This window comes from Maniola hyperantus, chromosome 7, assembly GCF_902806685.2.
Source record: "Maniola hyperantus chromosome 7, iAphHyp1.2, whole genome shotgun sequence".
In the NCBI taxonomy this organism is placed as follows: domain Eukaryota; kingdom Metazoa; phylum Arthropoda; class Insecta; order Lepidoptera; family Nymphalidae; genus Maniola; species Maniola hyperantus.
In genome coordinates this window covers 4917089-4933636 of record NC_048542.1, presented here as the reverse complement: position 1 = coordinate 4933636, position 16548 = coordinate 4917089, and the positions used below count along the sequence as shown (strand labels likewise).

Genomic DNA, 16548 nt, shown 5'->3' with positions numbered 1-16548 from the left:
TTTCCTTCACCGTTAAAGCAAATGATTTAAACGCACATAACTCCGAAAAGATAGATTTGCGTGCCTGGGATCGAACCCCCGACCTCCGATTATGAGGCGGACGTCCTAACCACTAGGCTAAAGCACAGCTAAGGCACAGCTGTTAAAAAATTTATACCTATCATATTATTATTTTTATATTAATTTTACACTTACATTAAAGTAGATAACATAAGTAGGTATAAATTAATTTGCTATTAGCACATGTTACAATATTGTTTACTGCATTAGGTCAAGATTGCTAACAAACAATTATATTTCATTAACCATTTAGCAAACACTCGACTCGAACTAATTACGCATTAATTGATCAGTCCAAAATGCCTTTTCGACACAATTGTTTAAAAACTTTATTCCTCAGTAGAACTATATGCTCGACACTTCTAATAATAGAGTTCATTATTGATAGCCAATAATTCCGGCGTCTTCACCCACTGTACTTAGTGAACCCACTAATTTCGTACAGTTTTCAACGTGGATAATTATAACTGGCTTGCGCTTGCGTAACCCCCCAGTCGCTTCTGTAGTCACGATCAAATCGCGAAACAATATAAACTTTACCGTTCATATCGAAGTTTCATTGAAATTTAAATTCTACGGTTTTTGTAATAAAGTCGCGGTTAATAAAGCAATTGATTCCAAGGATATTTCATAAAGTTTTTAGACACAAAGCAGCAAAAATTATATCAAAACTTCAAAGGCAGTGGTTGCATAACCTCGTCCCCAATATAATAATAATGGATGTCGCAGAAAAAAAACGAAAGTGCAAGAATTGGAGCGGACAATGGACACAATGGCACGGCAGACACGATTTATCTCAAAAAGATAACTTTACTGTCCTTTACACACCTGATAAGTATACTTCCATACTAATAAAGTGTGTCTGTCTATCTGTCTGTCTGCTAGCTTTTCACGGCCCAACCCTTCAACAGATTTGGATGAAATTTGGTACAGAGTTAGCTTATATCCCGGGGAAGGATATAGGCTTTTTATCCCGGAAAATTGAAGAGTTCCCACGGGATTTTAAAAACCTAAATTCACGCGGACGAAGTCGCGGGCATCATCTAGTAAGTAATAATACTTAGTCAGTGTAGGTATCTAAGTATTCTAAGTTAACATTAACTTTGCACAAATCGGCCAAAATTGGATGAAGATGCCATTTTTAGGGTGCCAACAGAACCCTATTTATAAGCTTCCGCTGCCCGTACTCTGTCCGTCCGTCTGTTTCTCAGCGGGCTAGATCTCGTAAACCGTATTAGGCAGGTAGTTGAAATTTTCACACAAATGTGTATTTCTATTGCCGCCATGCTATAACAACAAATACTAAGTTTTTTAAAAGGCCGCCATGAAAAAAAGTGCTATTTGTTGTACTATGTAGGTACAGTACGGTGCGGTGCGTTGCGCCGCGCTGCGTAGCGGTGCGGTACGCTGTGTTGCGGTACGCTGTGGTGCGGTGTGTTGCGGTGCGCTGTGGTGCGGTACAGTGCGCTGCGGAGCGGTGCAGTGCCGTGCGGTACGCTGCGGTGCGGTGCGTTGCGCTGCGGCTATCACAGTTTTAAATGTGTGGGTCGGGCTTATACTATTGGCTACAAGATACAATGTAGATATTTTTCTTGTCAAATAGGTTCTACGACGTAACCGGTAACAGATAATCTTCTGTCTCGCATTACCAGTTAAACCACAGCGCTGCCTGGCGTGACACAGCCTGTCCGATGGCCTGTTCAATTGCCTGTTCAGTCAATAATCAACAAGCTTCCTACCAGTTCGTTATATAACAAGCAGGGCCACGTAAATTGCCGTACCTAATGAATTCTTCAAATTAAAAGAAATTTCAATATCTGTTGAAAATGTAAAAAAAATCAGGTTTTAGAAAAACATGATTGATTCCTTTGCCTATATTTGTGATATTCCTTTTTGTGCTTCAGTTACGATTTACAAAACCCAATAGTTACCTACGAATTAAGTACGATCCGGGTACCCTATCTGATTATTGATATTAGATTCGATCGATAGGCAAAGGCGAGTGATCCTAAGCATCAACATCACTTTCCATAAAGTGTTATTGTGGTCAAGGGTGTTTATATAATGTAGTTTCAAAGAAATTACTAATTATATTAAATCGGTCAAGTGCGAGTCGGACTCGCACACGAGGGGTTCTGTACCATCGTACAAGGTATTTAAACACTATGTAGTAAGTACTAAATTATAATTTGCAAGGCGGACATGTTGAAATGTTTATTATTTTGTTGTTTTAAGGCAATATTAGGCCGCTATTGGGCAAAAATAAGTGCAAAATTTCTCAGTGCTTGAAGACCAAAGTCTTCGAACAGTGCGTGTTGCCAGTGATGACATATGGATACGAGACATGGTCGTTAACTATGGGCCTCATAAGAAAGCTCAGAGTCACTCAGCGGACGATGAAGAGAGCTATGCTTGGGGTTTCTCTACGTGATCAAATCAGAAATGAGGAGATCTGTAGGACTAGAGTAACCGACATAGCTCAACGGGCTGCGAAGCTGAAGTGGCAATGGGCTGGGCACATAGTTCGTACAACCGATAGACGTTGGGGTCCCAAGGTGCTGGAATGGCGACCTCGCACCGGAAGACGCAGAGTTGGAAGACCAGCCACTAGCTAGACGGACGACATCAGACGAGTCGCAGGGAGCCGCAGGATCCAGGCGGCGCAAGACCGTGGCATGTGGAAGTCCCTACAAGAGACTTATGTCCAGCAGTGGACGTCTATTGGTTGATGATGATGATGAGGTGCACACTGTGAAAATTTCAACTCTTCCTACATACCTGCTCATGTGCTTTACAGTTCATGAGATAGGTACAGCGCGCTGTAAAAATGTTATGGAGTGGTGATAATAAAAAGAATACCCAGCTGAGTTTGTTGTGGGCTCTTCTCAGACCTGGGCGCGTTTGGAACCCTCGTAGCTTTAGTTTCCGCGTAAAAATTATCAGCACTATATCATCTTACAAATGTAACAACCGACTATTAAAAGGTGTAATTTATTACCTGCTAGCTGCCCTGGCGAACTTCGTTCCGCCTAGCAGTCGATTCAAATTTTTAAAAAATTTCTCTCCGTAAGACCCATCCCCTTACTTCAAGGAATATTATAAAAAAAGAATTAGCGAAATCGGTTCAGGGGGTCTCGAGATTTGCGATGAGCAACACATTTATTTAGTGATTCATTTTTATATTATAGAAGATAGAGATTTTGAATACACCATTTGACAGTTCACAAACGCCCTAAAGGTCGATGTATAATATTTCTTGCCGGCTACGGTAGGTATAATATGTAGGTACCTATTATGCGTCTATTCACTTTGCGCTTGCCCTAGTAGGTAAATAGGTAGGTAGGCAACACTGTTCCACTTTCGCAATTTTTATGAGTGAAAACTTAATTGGTTTATGACATAATAAAGCGTGTTACCAATTATTATTATGGTCTATTGTTAAGCTTGTTTTCCAAATAAATTGGTCCAGTGACGGAAAGAGATCGAAACAGCTATTCACATTAATAATTTAATCAATTCGGATATCTCTAATGTGTCGATAAGTTACATTACCTACCTACCCGGCAGGAAATATTGCATATCGAACTTTAGAAAGAGATTTCAGCTTCGTAGAGCGTCGTCTCTGTCACTCATACCTACGTGACGTTTCATCGGTCTCAACGACAGAGACGGCGCTCTACGAAACCGTTATCACTTTCTAAAGTTCGATGTGCAATATTTTCAGCCGGGTACTGTAGCAACGTTTTTATTTGACAAGACTAGTTACCTGTGTATACAAATTTTTGGCAAATGCCAACTATAGTTACATAGGTATATACTGTATATAGGTAATATAATTATAGACGGGTTATAAAATATAGGTCAAACCTATACCTTCCAAACTCAATGGTAGGTACCTACTCTCGTACTTCCTAGGATTGGATTATTAATTTCGGCTAGTAGCGCATTCCCAAATCCTAGTTAAGTACGGTAGTTATTTAGTAACTTAAGGCATACTATTATATTATTCTGTGCTTAAGTTACGGTAGACGTTTAGGTGTATCCACTTCATATACTTAGGTAGTACTTACATAATATTATCATCATCATCTTGATCAACCCATCGCCGGCTCACTACAGAGCACGGGTCTCCTTTCAGAGTGAGAAACGTTTTGGCCATAGTCTACCACACTGGCCATTGTGCGGATTGGTAGACTTCACACACCTTAGAGAACATTATGGAGAACTCTCAGGCATGCAGGTTTCCTCACGATGTTTTCCTTCACCGTTAAAGCAAGTGATACGTCTTATTAATTAATTAAAACGCACATAACTCCGAAAAGTCAGAGGTGCGTGCCCGGGATCGAACCCCCGATCTCCGATTAGAAGGCGGACGTCCTAACCACTAGGCTATCACAGCATAATGTTATTATTATATTGTTATAATCTTAGCATGGCGTAATAAGTACCTTTAACCCTATTATAGTGAAAAACTTACATCATCTAAATATTCGCGATTTAATATAATTATGCTTTGATGGTGCATGAAATAAGATGTCCGACTTCCTCTAACGTAAAGAGTAAGTAGGTAAAGCCTTACATAAGAGCTTTCAATACTTAGATGCTTTTCGTAATTATTAAGCCAACAGCTAAACCAAGTGTAAAGTGTAAAGTGTAAGTGATTAGTTGTAAATAACAAGTTGTAATTTACATACAACTAGTCGGTAAACATAATGATAATACTTGTAATTAAGTTTCTTCTCAGAATGAGTTCTTGGGTTTTGGCCATAGTCTACCACGCTAGCCAAGTGTGAGGCTGAGGTGAGAGCATACCCGTGCTCTGTAGTGAGCCGGCGATAGGTTGATCATGATGATGATGAGAGAATAAAAGTCTATTTTAATTAATTAAGAGACTTAAAACAGTTGTAACTTCAAAGAGATTCGGAACCGAAGTTTAGTTACAAATCAATAAGAGTAACATGTTAGTTACCTATTTTGAATAAATCATATTTTGACTTTTGACGTTTAATAGTTTATTAATCAACTCTCTCCAGAGTACCCAGACCTCGGTTCAAGTGTCCCTACTCCCTGATGGTGGAAAAAGTTGACTCGTAACTCATTTTTTGTTAAAATCAGTTTAAAAGGTTCATGAGTTACAGCCCGCTGACAGACAGACAGACGGACGGACGTACAACGGAGGCTTAGCAATAGGGTCCCGACTCCCGTAGGGTACGGAACCCTAATACATAATAATGAATTAATGACTCCTGATTTTTGCCTGCAGAAAAGTAAATAGCAACACTACAATCAACTATATTGCTTCGCTTAACTTGTATGCAATCCCAAGGCGCAAAAATATAAGAATATAGGTAATGTACTATCTAGGCTAGGCACATTATGAACTTTGTCTAGGCTTTTCCGTTTTAACAATACTACATACAAGAAAAAAATTATGATAAAGTAACAACGGCTTTCAGCATCATACAGCAGCAAACACTCATGTGCTGCAGGCGCCTGCAGCCCGCAAGACCAAATCGCACCTTAAAGTTAGAATAATTTGAAAATCGATAAGGACGGGCGGGTCCAGTCCAGTCACGCGCCACCGCTGAGCGACTCGAATGTGAATGAACTCGCCCCGCCCTCGGCACGGACCGACAGCATGAGTCGACCGGTCGTTCACGGTTCATTCAGACGTCGATATTTTGTTGAGACCGAAGAGAATTCCAGTTTTTTATTGAAATCAGGCAAAATTCTGTTTTGTTTTGTAGTTCTCTGTTCGAATAGAAATGGAGACCGAAAACTGCTGGACTTTCGAAAAAGGTAACTAGGCAATAGCAGTAGATAAAATAAAATAAAAAATAAAAATCGAGATTACTTACCTATAAAAATGCCAATAAAATAAATAGTATCCCGCAAATTGCTATTGCGCTGGAACCACGTCTCATTAACAATTGGAATGACGTCAGCCGAAATAAAATATACCATCAACTCGAAACTTCAGTCTAGTGCTGACGTCACTAAAATGGCGGCCTTTAAAAAACTTATACTTTTTATCAAAGACATTTGTTATGCCTTTTTCAGATGAAATGCTAATCGAACTAGTGAAACAGAGGCCTGGTTTATACAGCATACAGTCATCTCACTATAGTGACCATGCATATAAGAAAAAAACGTGGAATGAAATTGAACAAGTGATACAACTGCCTTGTAAGTAATTCTCGACACGAAAGTTGAAAATAAGTACCTGCTAAAACTAAACCCTATTGTGGTGTGTGTTGCAAGTTGCAGCACATCGATTCCGGAAAACCTGCATCAATCATTATTACAATCGCAATTGTCGTGATTGGTTTGTGGTAACGAGCGAGCGTCAACCAATCCAGAGGTACATAATTGCGATCGTCACACTGTAGCTGTCATTTTACCGTAATAGAGCCCCAGTTGCAATCTGGCGAGACAGAGAGCGACGCCTCTAGGTAGGTATAGCAACTAGCAAGTAGATTCACCCGGTTAGTCTAGGATCTAACATAAAATTTTAGGACTCTGGATTCACTAGCTTGATCACCTTGAAGGTAAGAGGCTCTTGCTTTTGACGAGGTAGGTGCTTAACAAGACCACCCGGTTGCGTGTGGTAACGATAGATCCCATAAAAATTCTTTATCCAATATATGTAATAATATTTTATTTTATTTTATTCATTACAGCACCGAAAAACCGCTGGGAATCACTCAGAGGTCAATATAGAAAATATCTCGGAAAAATCAAAAAGAGCGGCCAAAAAGGTTTCAAAATTAGCAAATGGCGATACTTGGACCAGATGCAGTTCATAAATGATCATATAAACGTCGAAATACCACAACTACCTTTCACCGATGAAGAAACAAGTGTTGAGAATACTTGGTTTGGAGACAGAGCATCATTAAATTTTCCTACAGATAACAGTATGGAAGATCAGGTCATGCCAGAAGCTAATGATAGTGATTTGGTCAACGAACAAGTCAGTGATCCAGTCCAAACTTCTACTAAAACACCAGGAACAAGAAAAAGAAAAATTGGGTCAGCATCAATAAAGGAAAACACTTCAGCACTGATGAAATATTTACTAGAAAACCAGCAACAGGAGCGTTTAGTTCATCCGTTGGATCATTTCTTCAAATTAATGGCTGCAACTGTCAAAAATTTTAGCCCTACTGACCAGTATGTAGTTAAAACAACTGTATTCAATCTTGTCAGTCGACTGGAAGAGAAATATCTAAAGCAATCACAGCAAATGTCTAGTTTACGTCATTTTGATGCACATAATTCACATGACAGAGATGCCAATGTACAGCAAAATACTACGATAAGAAATCCTTCACAAACTGGAACTTCTGCAATGTCAGATGAAAATTTGAATGCTTATTCACCAAAGTACATGCCAACATCACCACAATATTCAGCAGTCAATCCTCGGTCACCAATCTACAGGTCATCATCACCAGAATATTCAACAGTCAAAGTAGAGTATCAATCAAATGATGAGTTGTAATATTAGTTGGTAGATTTATTTCAATGTCATACTGAGCTGAATACTGAAACAACAAACACTAGTAGCACAAAGTATTTATTAGTGTCTGATTTTTGATCTCCAAACAACTAATGTAAAAAAAAAAACCGGCCAAGTGAGAGTCAGGCTCGCGCAATGATGGTTCCGTAGTACAGTCGTATTTTTTCGACATTTTGCACGATTATTCAAAACTATGATACATAAAAATCTGTTTTAGAATGTACAGGTGAAGACCTTTCGTATGATACCACACTTGGTGAGAAGATGTAGTAAGAGTTAAGTCTGCATACAATCCTGCTTCATCAAGTTTAGTTAAATTTTGTATCTCTGTCATTTTCTTGATATGTAATTTTTTTTTTTTTTTTATTTCCACACAAACAGAAAAAACACTTACAATGTTAGTTTCTTCGTGCTTGTAAGCTCGTAATTGTAATCCCAGATCTTATTGAAAGTGTTTTGGTGCACTTATTTGTAATAATAATTATTGTTTTAGTTTGTGTAATAATAAATAATACAGTGACTGCAAAAACATTTTTAATAAGTAAATCAAATTTTTAGAGAATTATATTTCATCTTTTACATCCCACATCATTTCATCATACATGTCAATAAAGTGAGATAGATGTATTTTTCCACTTGTTTTTTTTAAACAGTTTTTGCTATTGACTGAATTTCAGACTATAATAATTTGCAAAATTAGTGTAAATTTGCCAATAGGTACTGGAAAAGTGACAATCACTATAATCTAAATATATAAAAGGAAAAGGTGACTGCCTAACTGAATTTGGCATGCAGATAGCTATTATGACATAGGCATCCGCTAAGAAAGGATTTTTGAACATTCAACCCCTAAGCGGGTGAAATAGGGATTTGAAATTTGTGTAGTCCACACGGACGAACTTGCGAGCATAAGCTAGTACACTATAGACTTCAAATTATGTTGCGTCAATAGCATCAAATTAAAGAGAAGCAAGACCAATCAATGATTGACAGCACATACTGCTGTGCATAAAATTGTGCATTACAACTCACATTGAAAAATATTAGCAAACAACAATAAGTAATATTATGATAAACATAAATCAATTTCCAAAAGCATGTTTCTAGTTTTATCATCTCTGCATAGTGGAGACTTGTTCGCTGATTTCTGTTAGCATTTGAGCGGACTTTAGAATGTTTTCATATTGGTAGCCCATGTGAACTGCAATTAGTTGCATTTTCTTTAAGTTCTCTTCGCTACCTAGAACTTCGTTAAGTCTGCATACAATCCTGCTTCATCAAGTTTAGTTAAATTTTGTATCTCTGTCATTTTCTTGATATGTAATTTTTTTTTTTTTTTTATTTCCACACAAACAGAAAAAACACTTACAATGTTAGTTTCTTCGTGCTTGTAAGCTCGTAATTGTAATCCCAGATCTTATTGAAAGTGTTTTGGTGCACTTATTTGTAATAATAATTATTGTTTTAGTTTGTGTAATAATAAATAATACAGTGACTGCAAAAACATTTTTAATAAGTAAATCAAATTTTTAGAGAATTATATTTCATCTTTTACATCCCACATCATTTCATCATACATGTCAATAAAGTGAGATAGATGTATTTTTCCACTTGTTTTTTTTAAACAGTTTTTGCTATTGACTGAATTTCAGACTATAATAATTTGCAAAATTAGTGTAAATTTGCCAATAGGTACTGGAAAAGTGACAATCACTATAATCTAAATATATAAAAGGAAAAGGTGACTGCCTAACTGAATTTGGCATGCAGATAGCTATTATGACATAGGCATCCGCTAAGAAAGGATTTTTGAACATTCAACCCCTAAGCGGGTGAAATAGGGATTTGAAATTTGTGTAGTCCACACGGACGAACTTGCGAGCATAAGCTAGTACACTATAGACTTCAAATTATGTTGCGTCAATAGCATCAAATTAAAGAGAAGCAAGACCAATCAATGATTGACAGCACATACTGCTGTGCATAAAATTGTGCATTACAACTCACATTGAAAAATATTAGCAAACAACAATAAGTAATATTATGATAAACATAAATCAATTTCCAAAAGCATGTTTCTAGTTTTATCATCTCTGCATAGTGGAGACTTGTTCGCTGATTTCTGTTAGCATTTGAGCGGACTTTAGAATGTTTTCATATTGGTAGCCCATGTGAACTGCAATTAGTTGCATTTTCTTTAAGTTCTCTTCGCTACCTTCTGTAAGGTGTTCTGTGGCAGCCATCTCTCTAGCTGACTTCATCAGGAGCTGTAAGTAAGTAATAATAATTTTTAACTGCATAGTTATCTCAAAACTTTACAATCATAGAGCTTCCACTCAGCCTAGGACAACACTAGATCTGCAGGGTTAGAACCATTGAGCTAGACCTCTAAATTGCAAAACATTGATTATTATCTATATAATATATATCAGTACATAAAAGGAAAAGCTGACTGACTAACTGATCCATAACGCACAGCTCTAACTACTGGACGGACTGGGGTGAAATTTGGCATGCATAAAGCTACTATGATGTAGACATCCACTAAGAAAGGTTTTTTGTAAATTCAACCCCTAAGGGGGTAAAATAGGGATTTAAAATTTGTGTCGTCTAAAGCTAGTAATTATATTTATACATATTTTAAATCTTTTAAGTGTTAGCGACATTGCTTTGCCTACAGTTGAATTTAAAAAAAGAATTAGGAGGGGAGGTAAAAATGGCGGCAATAAGAGCGGGAGCTATTGATTTGAAGCAGGGAAAATTAGAATTTATAATTATGTCTTGAAGAAGTTAATAGTTTAGAACTAAGATTGAAGTTTATTAAGTATTGTCTAAATGGAATAAAGTCAGTTCCTATAAGTTGAGGATATTTTTATTAGTTCCGAAGTGAAGATTACTCATCGCCCACAATTTTGTGAGTACCTATTTTTATTCGTTTATTAAAGTACCTATGTACTTTGAGTGTTAAATTGAGTTTTGATTTTGTCTCGACTAAAATGCAGAACATAGATATTATAATAATTTATATTTTAAAATATTCAAATGGACTTTAGGAAAAGTCCGGAATCATAAACAATAGAGTAGTATTATATTAGGGTATAGAGTTATCACTCGCGGAAAATATTATACCTACGAAACCATCAAGGAAATCAGCGCTCCTAGTAGTTGGTGTACGAACTAATTTTCTTAGATATACCCATAACTATGGTTCTGTTGTTCTGCTATATATACTTAGCCCTTATCCTACACCTATTGTTGTTATAATTTTTCGAGGTTATTTTGATACAAGTTTATCTCTTTCATTGTTGTTGCTTAATATTTAACATAGTAACAATGAAAGAGGTAAAACTTGTGTCTAAGTTGAGTGTGAACTATTTAAAACAAAAGTAATATCATCACAATATCTTTGTTTTATTAAACTTAATAAAGTATAACATAGCACTTTAAATTAAAAAAAAAAACCAGTAACGTCGTGTCTAGTGTTTACTGTCCAAATTCTGGACGAATCCGAATGAAAAATGTAGTAAAACACACCGACCAAAAAAAAGGGTAAAAAAAAAACTGGGTGAAACATAAAATAAAGGTTTATTTATTTATTTATTTTAGTTTACGGCCCTGGATAACAGTCCTTTAAGGCCTTTATTTATTAACTACACTTCATTGACCACAGATCGATAACTTTTTTTTACTGGTTTTACGGCTCTGGGTTCTAGCTCTTTTGAGCCTACCAATAACTTATAGGATAACAATATACTTAGTAGATAATCTATGGGATAACCTAACCCGGGAGAATCGGGAAGTGAGAAAAGTTGTATGATGTCAAACTAATTAATGTCGATTTATTATTTCATCAAAATGTAGAAATTTAATAATTTTAAAATGAATAGGGCATTAGGAGGCAATCAATCAGTTTATTGATTTATAAAATGTTTATAAGAATTTATATTACAGTCGAAATTATTAAAATAATACACTAGGTATATTTTGATTATTTTAACAAAAAAAAAATACATTTGCGTATAACGAAACGTGTAACGATTCTAGAGAAAAAGTATGCCGGCATTAAAAATAATCTTTGGTATTGCTACTACAAATATTATTAGCTGTTGATGTACAAACTACCTATATCAGTTCATATTTCCATAGTTTTGTTCGAAGTAAAAAGCACCGTGACATAAACGTCGTTAACACTTTTCCCGATGATAAAACAGTTTAAAACACTCACTAACGCCTTGTGGTCCACGAACAACATATCAAATATACCTACACGTAAAATTCATTCTTTTTATCCATGATTTAAGCAAAATTTTTATTAAAAATGAAATGAAAACAAAATTAAGATCCACAGAGTAAACTAAAATGCTAGTTTGACGTTTCGCATTCTTTAATTTCTTTAGACATTGCAACCACAGACGAAAAATGTATGAATGTTAGGGACCGTACACATCGATAATTCGTTCAGAATCGAAAATTGATCGAGTTATTTAAATCAAATTATTTTAATATAGCATTGTGTACAACAGAATCGGCCCCATTGTTTACGAACCATCAATAGATATATAAAGTTATTTTATATTGCGTTCTCGTAATAATGTTTACGGACTTATAAGTTTTGCAAGTACATAAAATGAAAATATAGGTAATTCTTTACATCAGAGTTAATTCATTCAAACGTCCACATTCCAATATAGTTAGTTCAGCAATAGCGCATCACTAGAGGTCAAGTCAAAATAAAGTCACGTGATCAGTATCGCCATTTTGTTATCTTTTTGGATCAATCATAAATTGGAATGCAGCTGTATAGGTGTAGTATGCATATTTCGATTCGTTCCTCGAAAAGGCAAAGGTCGTAGACCATGCAGCCTGGTGAATCGTAGATGACTTAAAATATTTTAATTGTGATATAATTTTTTGTAAAATTAAAAAAAAAATTACTAAACAGCACATTAAAAAAAATCTGAAAAAATATATATTTGCGCGAAAAATTATGCGCGGGAATCGTAATAAAAAAATTAATCTTTTACTCTTGAAAGTTAAACGTTTTTAAAACACGACAATTAACAATAATAAATTATGTACCACCTTTTAATGGTGATTTTGTTGCTGCTTTGTTTTTATTTCTGTTTCAGCAAGAATCTGTAATGATGATCAAGATGTAAATGCGGTACAATTTAAAGATCATAGTTTGATAAAGAGATTGATGTCATACAAGAAACAAAATTTATAAGCTATTGAAATATGCAGAAGATATTACTTATAGCAAAATGTGCCATGTTATTGCCAGGACGTTGTGGATAATATGATGACGATCACGATAAGACAATGAGACTATTAGTTTGCGGCCATCAGGTTGGTGAGCGGGCTACCATGGCGTAAATGATATAATTAATTAAGATGATGATTAAGATGATGATTAAAATGATGATTAAGATGATAAGAGAAAGAGACTATTAAGTTTGCGACCATAGGCTAGTGAGCGGGCTGCCATGGCGTAAATGATATAGTTAGTTAAAGATGACAATTAATAATAAGTGAGTATATCTCTTAAGTTACACTGCATTTACACATTTAAAGAACTCAGATACTGCTTAATTGTTTTTATTTTGTTCCTTTCAGGCATCATTGACGTAACGATCGTGGATATTTTACTGATGTCATGACGTTGTGGATATGATGACGATCACCATAAGAGAATGAGACTATTAGTTTGCGGCCATCAGGATGGTGAGCGGGCCACCATGGCGTAAATGATATAGTTAATTAAGATGATGATTAAGATGATGATTAAGATGACGATTAAAATAATGATTAAAATGATGATTAAGATGATAAGAGAATGAGACTATTAAGTTTGCGACCATAGGCTAGTGAGCGGGCTGCCATGGCGTAAATGATATAGTTAGTTAAAGATGACAATTAATAATAAGTGAGTATATCTCTTAAGTTACACTGCATTTACACATTTAAAGAACTCAGATACTGCTTAATTGTTTTTATTTTGTTCCTTTCAGGCATCATTGACGTAACGATCGTGGATATTTTACTGATGTCATGACGTTGTGGATATGATGACGATCACCATAAGAGAATGAGACTATTAGTTTGCGGCCATCAGGATGGTGAGCGGGCCACCATGGCGTAAATGATATAGTTAATTAAGATGATGATTAAAATAATGATTAAAATGATGATTAAGATGATAAGAGAATGAGACTATTAAGTTTGCGACCATAGGCTAGTGAGCGGGCTGCCATGGCGTAAATGATATAGTTAGTTAAAGATGCCAATTAATAATAAGTGAGTATATCTCTTAAGTTACACTGCATTTACACATTTAAAGAACTCAGATACTGCTTAATTGTTTTTATTTTGTTCCTTTCAGGCATCATTGACGTAACGATCGTGGATATTTTACTGATGTCATGACGTTGTGGATATGATGACGATCACCATAAGAGAATGAGACTATTAGTTTGCGGCCATCAGGATGGTGAGCGGGCCACCATGGCGTAAATGATATAGTTAATTAAGATGATGATTAAGATGATGATTAAGATGACGATTAAAATAATGATTAAAATGATGATTAAGATGATAAGAGAATGAGACTATTAAGTTTGCGACCATAGGCTAGTGAGCGGGCTGCCATGGCGTAAATGATATAGTTAGTTAAAGATGACAATTAATAATAAGTGAGTATATCTCTTAAGTTACACTGCATTTACACATTTAAAGAACTCAGATACTGCTTAATTGTTTTTATTTTGTTCCTTTCAGGCATCATTGACGTAACGATCGTGGATATTTTACTGATGTCATGACGTTGTGGATATGATGACGATCACCATAAGAGAATGAGACTATTAGTTTGCGGCCATCAGGATGGTGAGCGGGCCACCATGGCGTAAATGATATAGTTAATTAAGATGATGATTAAAATAATGATTAAAATGATGATTAAGATGATAAGAGAATGAGACTATTAAGTTTGCGACCATAGGCTAGTGAGCGGGCTGCCATGGCGTAAATGATATAGTTAGTTAAAGATGACAAGTAATAATAAGTGAGTATATCTCTTAAGTTACACTGCATATTTTACACATTTAAAGAACTCAGATACTGCTTAATTGTTTTTATTTTGTTCCTTTCAGGCATCATTGACGTAACGATCGTGGATATTTTACTGATGTCATGACGTTGTGGATATGATGACGATCACCATAAGAGAATGAGACTATTAGTTTGCGGCCATCAGGATGGTGAGCGGGCCACCATGGCGTAAATGATATAGTTAATTAAGGTGACAAGTAATAATAAGCATTATTGACGAACGATCATGGATGTTTTACTGATGTCATGACGTTGGGGATATGATGACGATCATAATAAGAGACTGAGACTATTAGTTTGCGGCCATTAGGCATCATTGACAATGATCATGAATATTAAACTGATGTCTATGTCTGTCTGATGTGTGAATGAGGACATTCTAAGAAAAGGATGGCCGAAACGAAATAATTGTTCGAATGTAACAATCATCCAAAGAAGTGGTTTGGTTTAAACAAAGATGGTGATTATGAGATTAAGATATAAGTATGAGTTTGATCAAATGAGAACCCCTGCCAAGAAAAGATGAAATTCTTCGAATGCATCAATCAACCAAAGAAACGGTTTAGTTTAAGCAAAGGTGATGATTATGAGATTAAGATAAAACTATGAGTTTGATGGAATGAGAACCCTTGTCAAGAAAAGATGAAATACTTCGAATGCAACAATCAACCAAAGAAATAGTTTGGTTTAAGTAATTATGTTTAGGTGATTATGAAATTAATATAAAGTTTGATAAAATAAGAAACCCTGACAAGAAAAGATGAAATTTTTCGAATTCAACCAAAGAAGTGGTTTGATTAATGAAAAGTTAGTGATCATGAAATCAAGATAAAACTATGAGTTTGATAGAATGAGAATCTCTTTCAATTGAGCCTGAATGTCTGAGGACAGACATGAAGTCAGAATGGCCGATTGTTAGCGACATTGCTTTGCCTACAGTTGAATTTAAAAAAAGAATTAGGAGGGGAGGTAAAAATGGCGGCAATAAGAGCGGGAGCTATTGATTTGAAGCAGGGAAAATTAGAATTTATAATTATGTCTTGAAGAAGTTAATAGTTTAGAACTAAGATTGAAGTTTATTAAGTATTGTCTAAATGGAATAAAGTCAGTTCCTATAAGTTGAGGATATTTTTATTATAAGTGAGAGCAAAATGTAGGTTGATAACATAACAGCTATGCTATTTGCAATAAACTATGTTACCTGAGAAAAAATATGACATATGTAACACCTTTCCTGCCTCCCAAGCTATCAGATAACAATAGAAACTATCAAAACAAGCAGCAAGTATTTATACCTCGTTAGATTTTGATCCTCGCTGAATTTGTCTAGCTAGTGAGGATATGTTATTCATATTCACTTGGACTCTCTCTGCCAACCGCTGCTTCGACTCTGCGAATAGGGACCGCGCACTGCTTGACGAAGCAGATGTCATTTTAGTAAATAAATATTAAATAACAAGATTAGTACATTAAATTGTTAATCTGATAGTATTATTTATTATTTATAATTATTTTAGAATTTATATTTTGAAAATTTTGACAAATGACACTTTCATTTTTTTACAACAAAGAACATGACTTGCATCACCGACCAGAAATAAAAGACTTGCATGTAGAATACTACTAGGCCAAAACCAAAACCACAGATTAATAGGGATCCTACGTATACCAAAACCCAAAGGCCAAATCATTCATAGACAAGTTTGTTATAATCAAAATTTTAAGTTGCTCTGTCTAAAAGCCAATAATTGGGAATTGAATTGAAGTTGCTCTGTGCATACATTTTGACAGCTTTCCATTACAAAAATTGCCAAAACGTACGATTTATTAGGATTTATTCACAGGGTTTATTGGAT

General features: G+C 35.5%; 2 protein-coding genes across 2 annotated transcripts; one reads left to right on the top strand and one right to left on the bottom strand.

Moving 5' to 3' along the window:
- Nucleotides 1-5731: 5731 nt before the first annotated feature.
- Nucleotides 5732-8193, top strand: LOC117983765 (uncharacterized). The gene is made up of 3 exons (XM_034970384.2): nucleotides 5732-5859; nucleotides 6121-6246; nucleotides 6741-8193. The coding sequence occupies exons 1-3, from the start codon at nucleotides 5826-5828 to the stop codon at nucleotides 7562-7564; spliced, it is 984 nt and encodes a 327-aa protein (XP_034826275.1). The 5' UTR covers nucleotides 5732-5825; the 3' UTR covers nucleotides 7565-8193.
- An 883-nt stretch (nucleotides 8194-9076) lies between these two features.
- On the bottom strand, nucleotides 9077-16291 carry BORCS7 (BLOC-1 related complex subunit 7). Its single transcript, XM_034970385.2, has 2 exons — nucleotides 15988-16291; nucleotides 9077-9849 (listed from the first exon to the last, which is right to left on the bottom strand). Exons 1-2 carry the CDS (start codon nucleotides 16123-16125, stop codon nucleotides 9670-9672), a joined length of 318 nt encoding a protein of 105 aa, XP_034826276.1. The 5' UTR covers nucleotides 16126-16291; the 3' UTR covers nucleotides 9077-9669.
- Nucleotides 16292-16548: the final 257 nt, after the last annotated feature.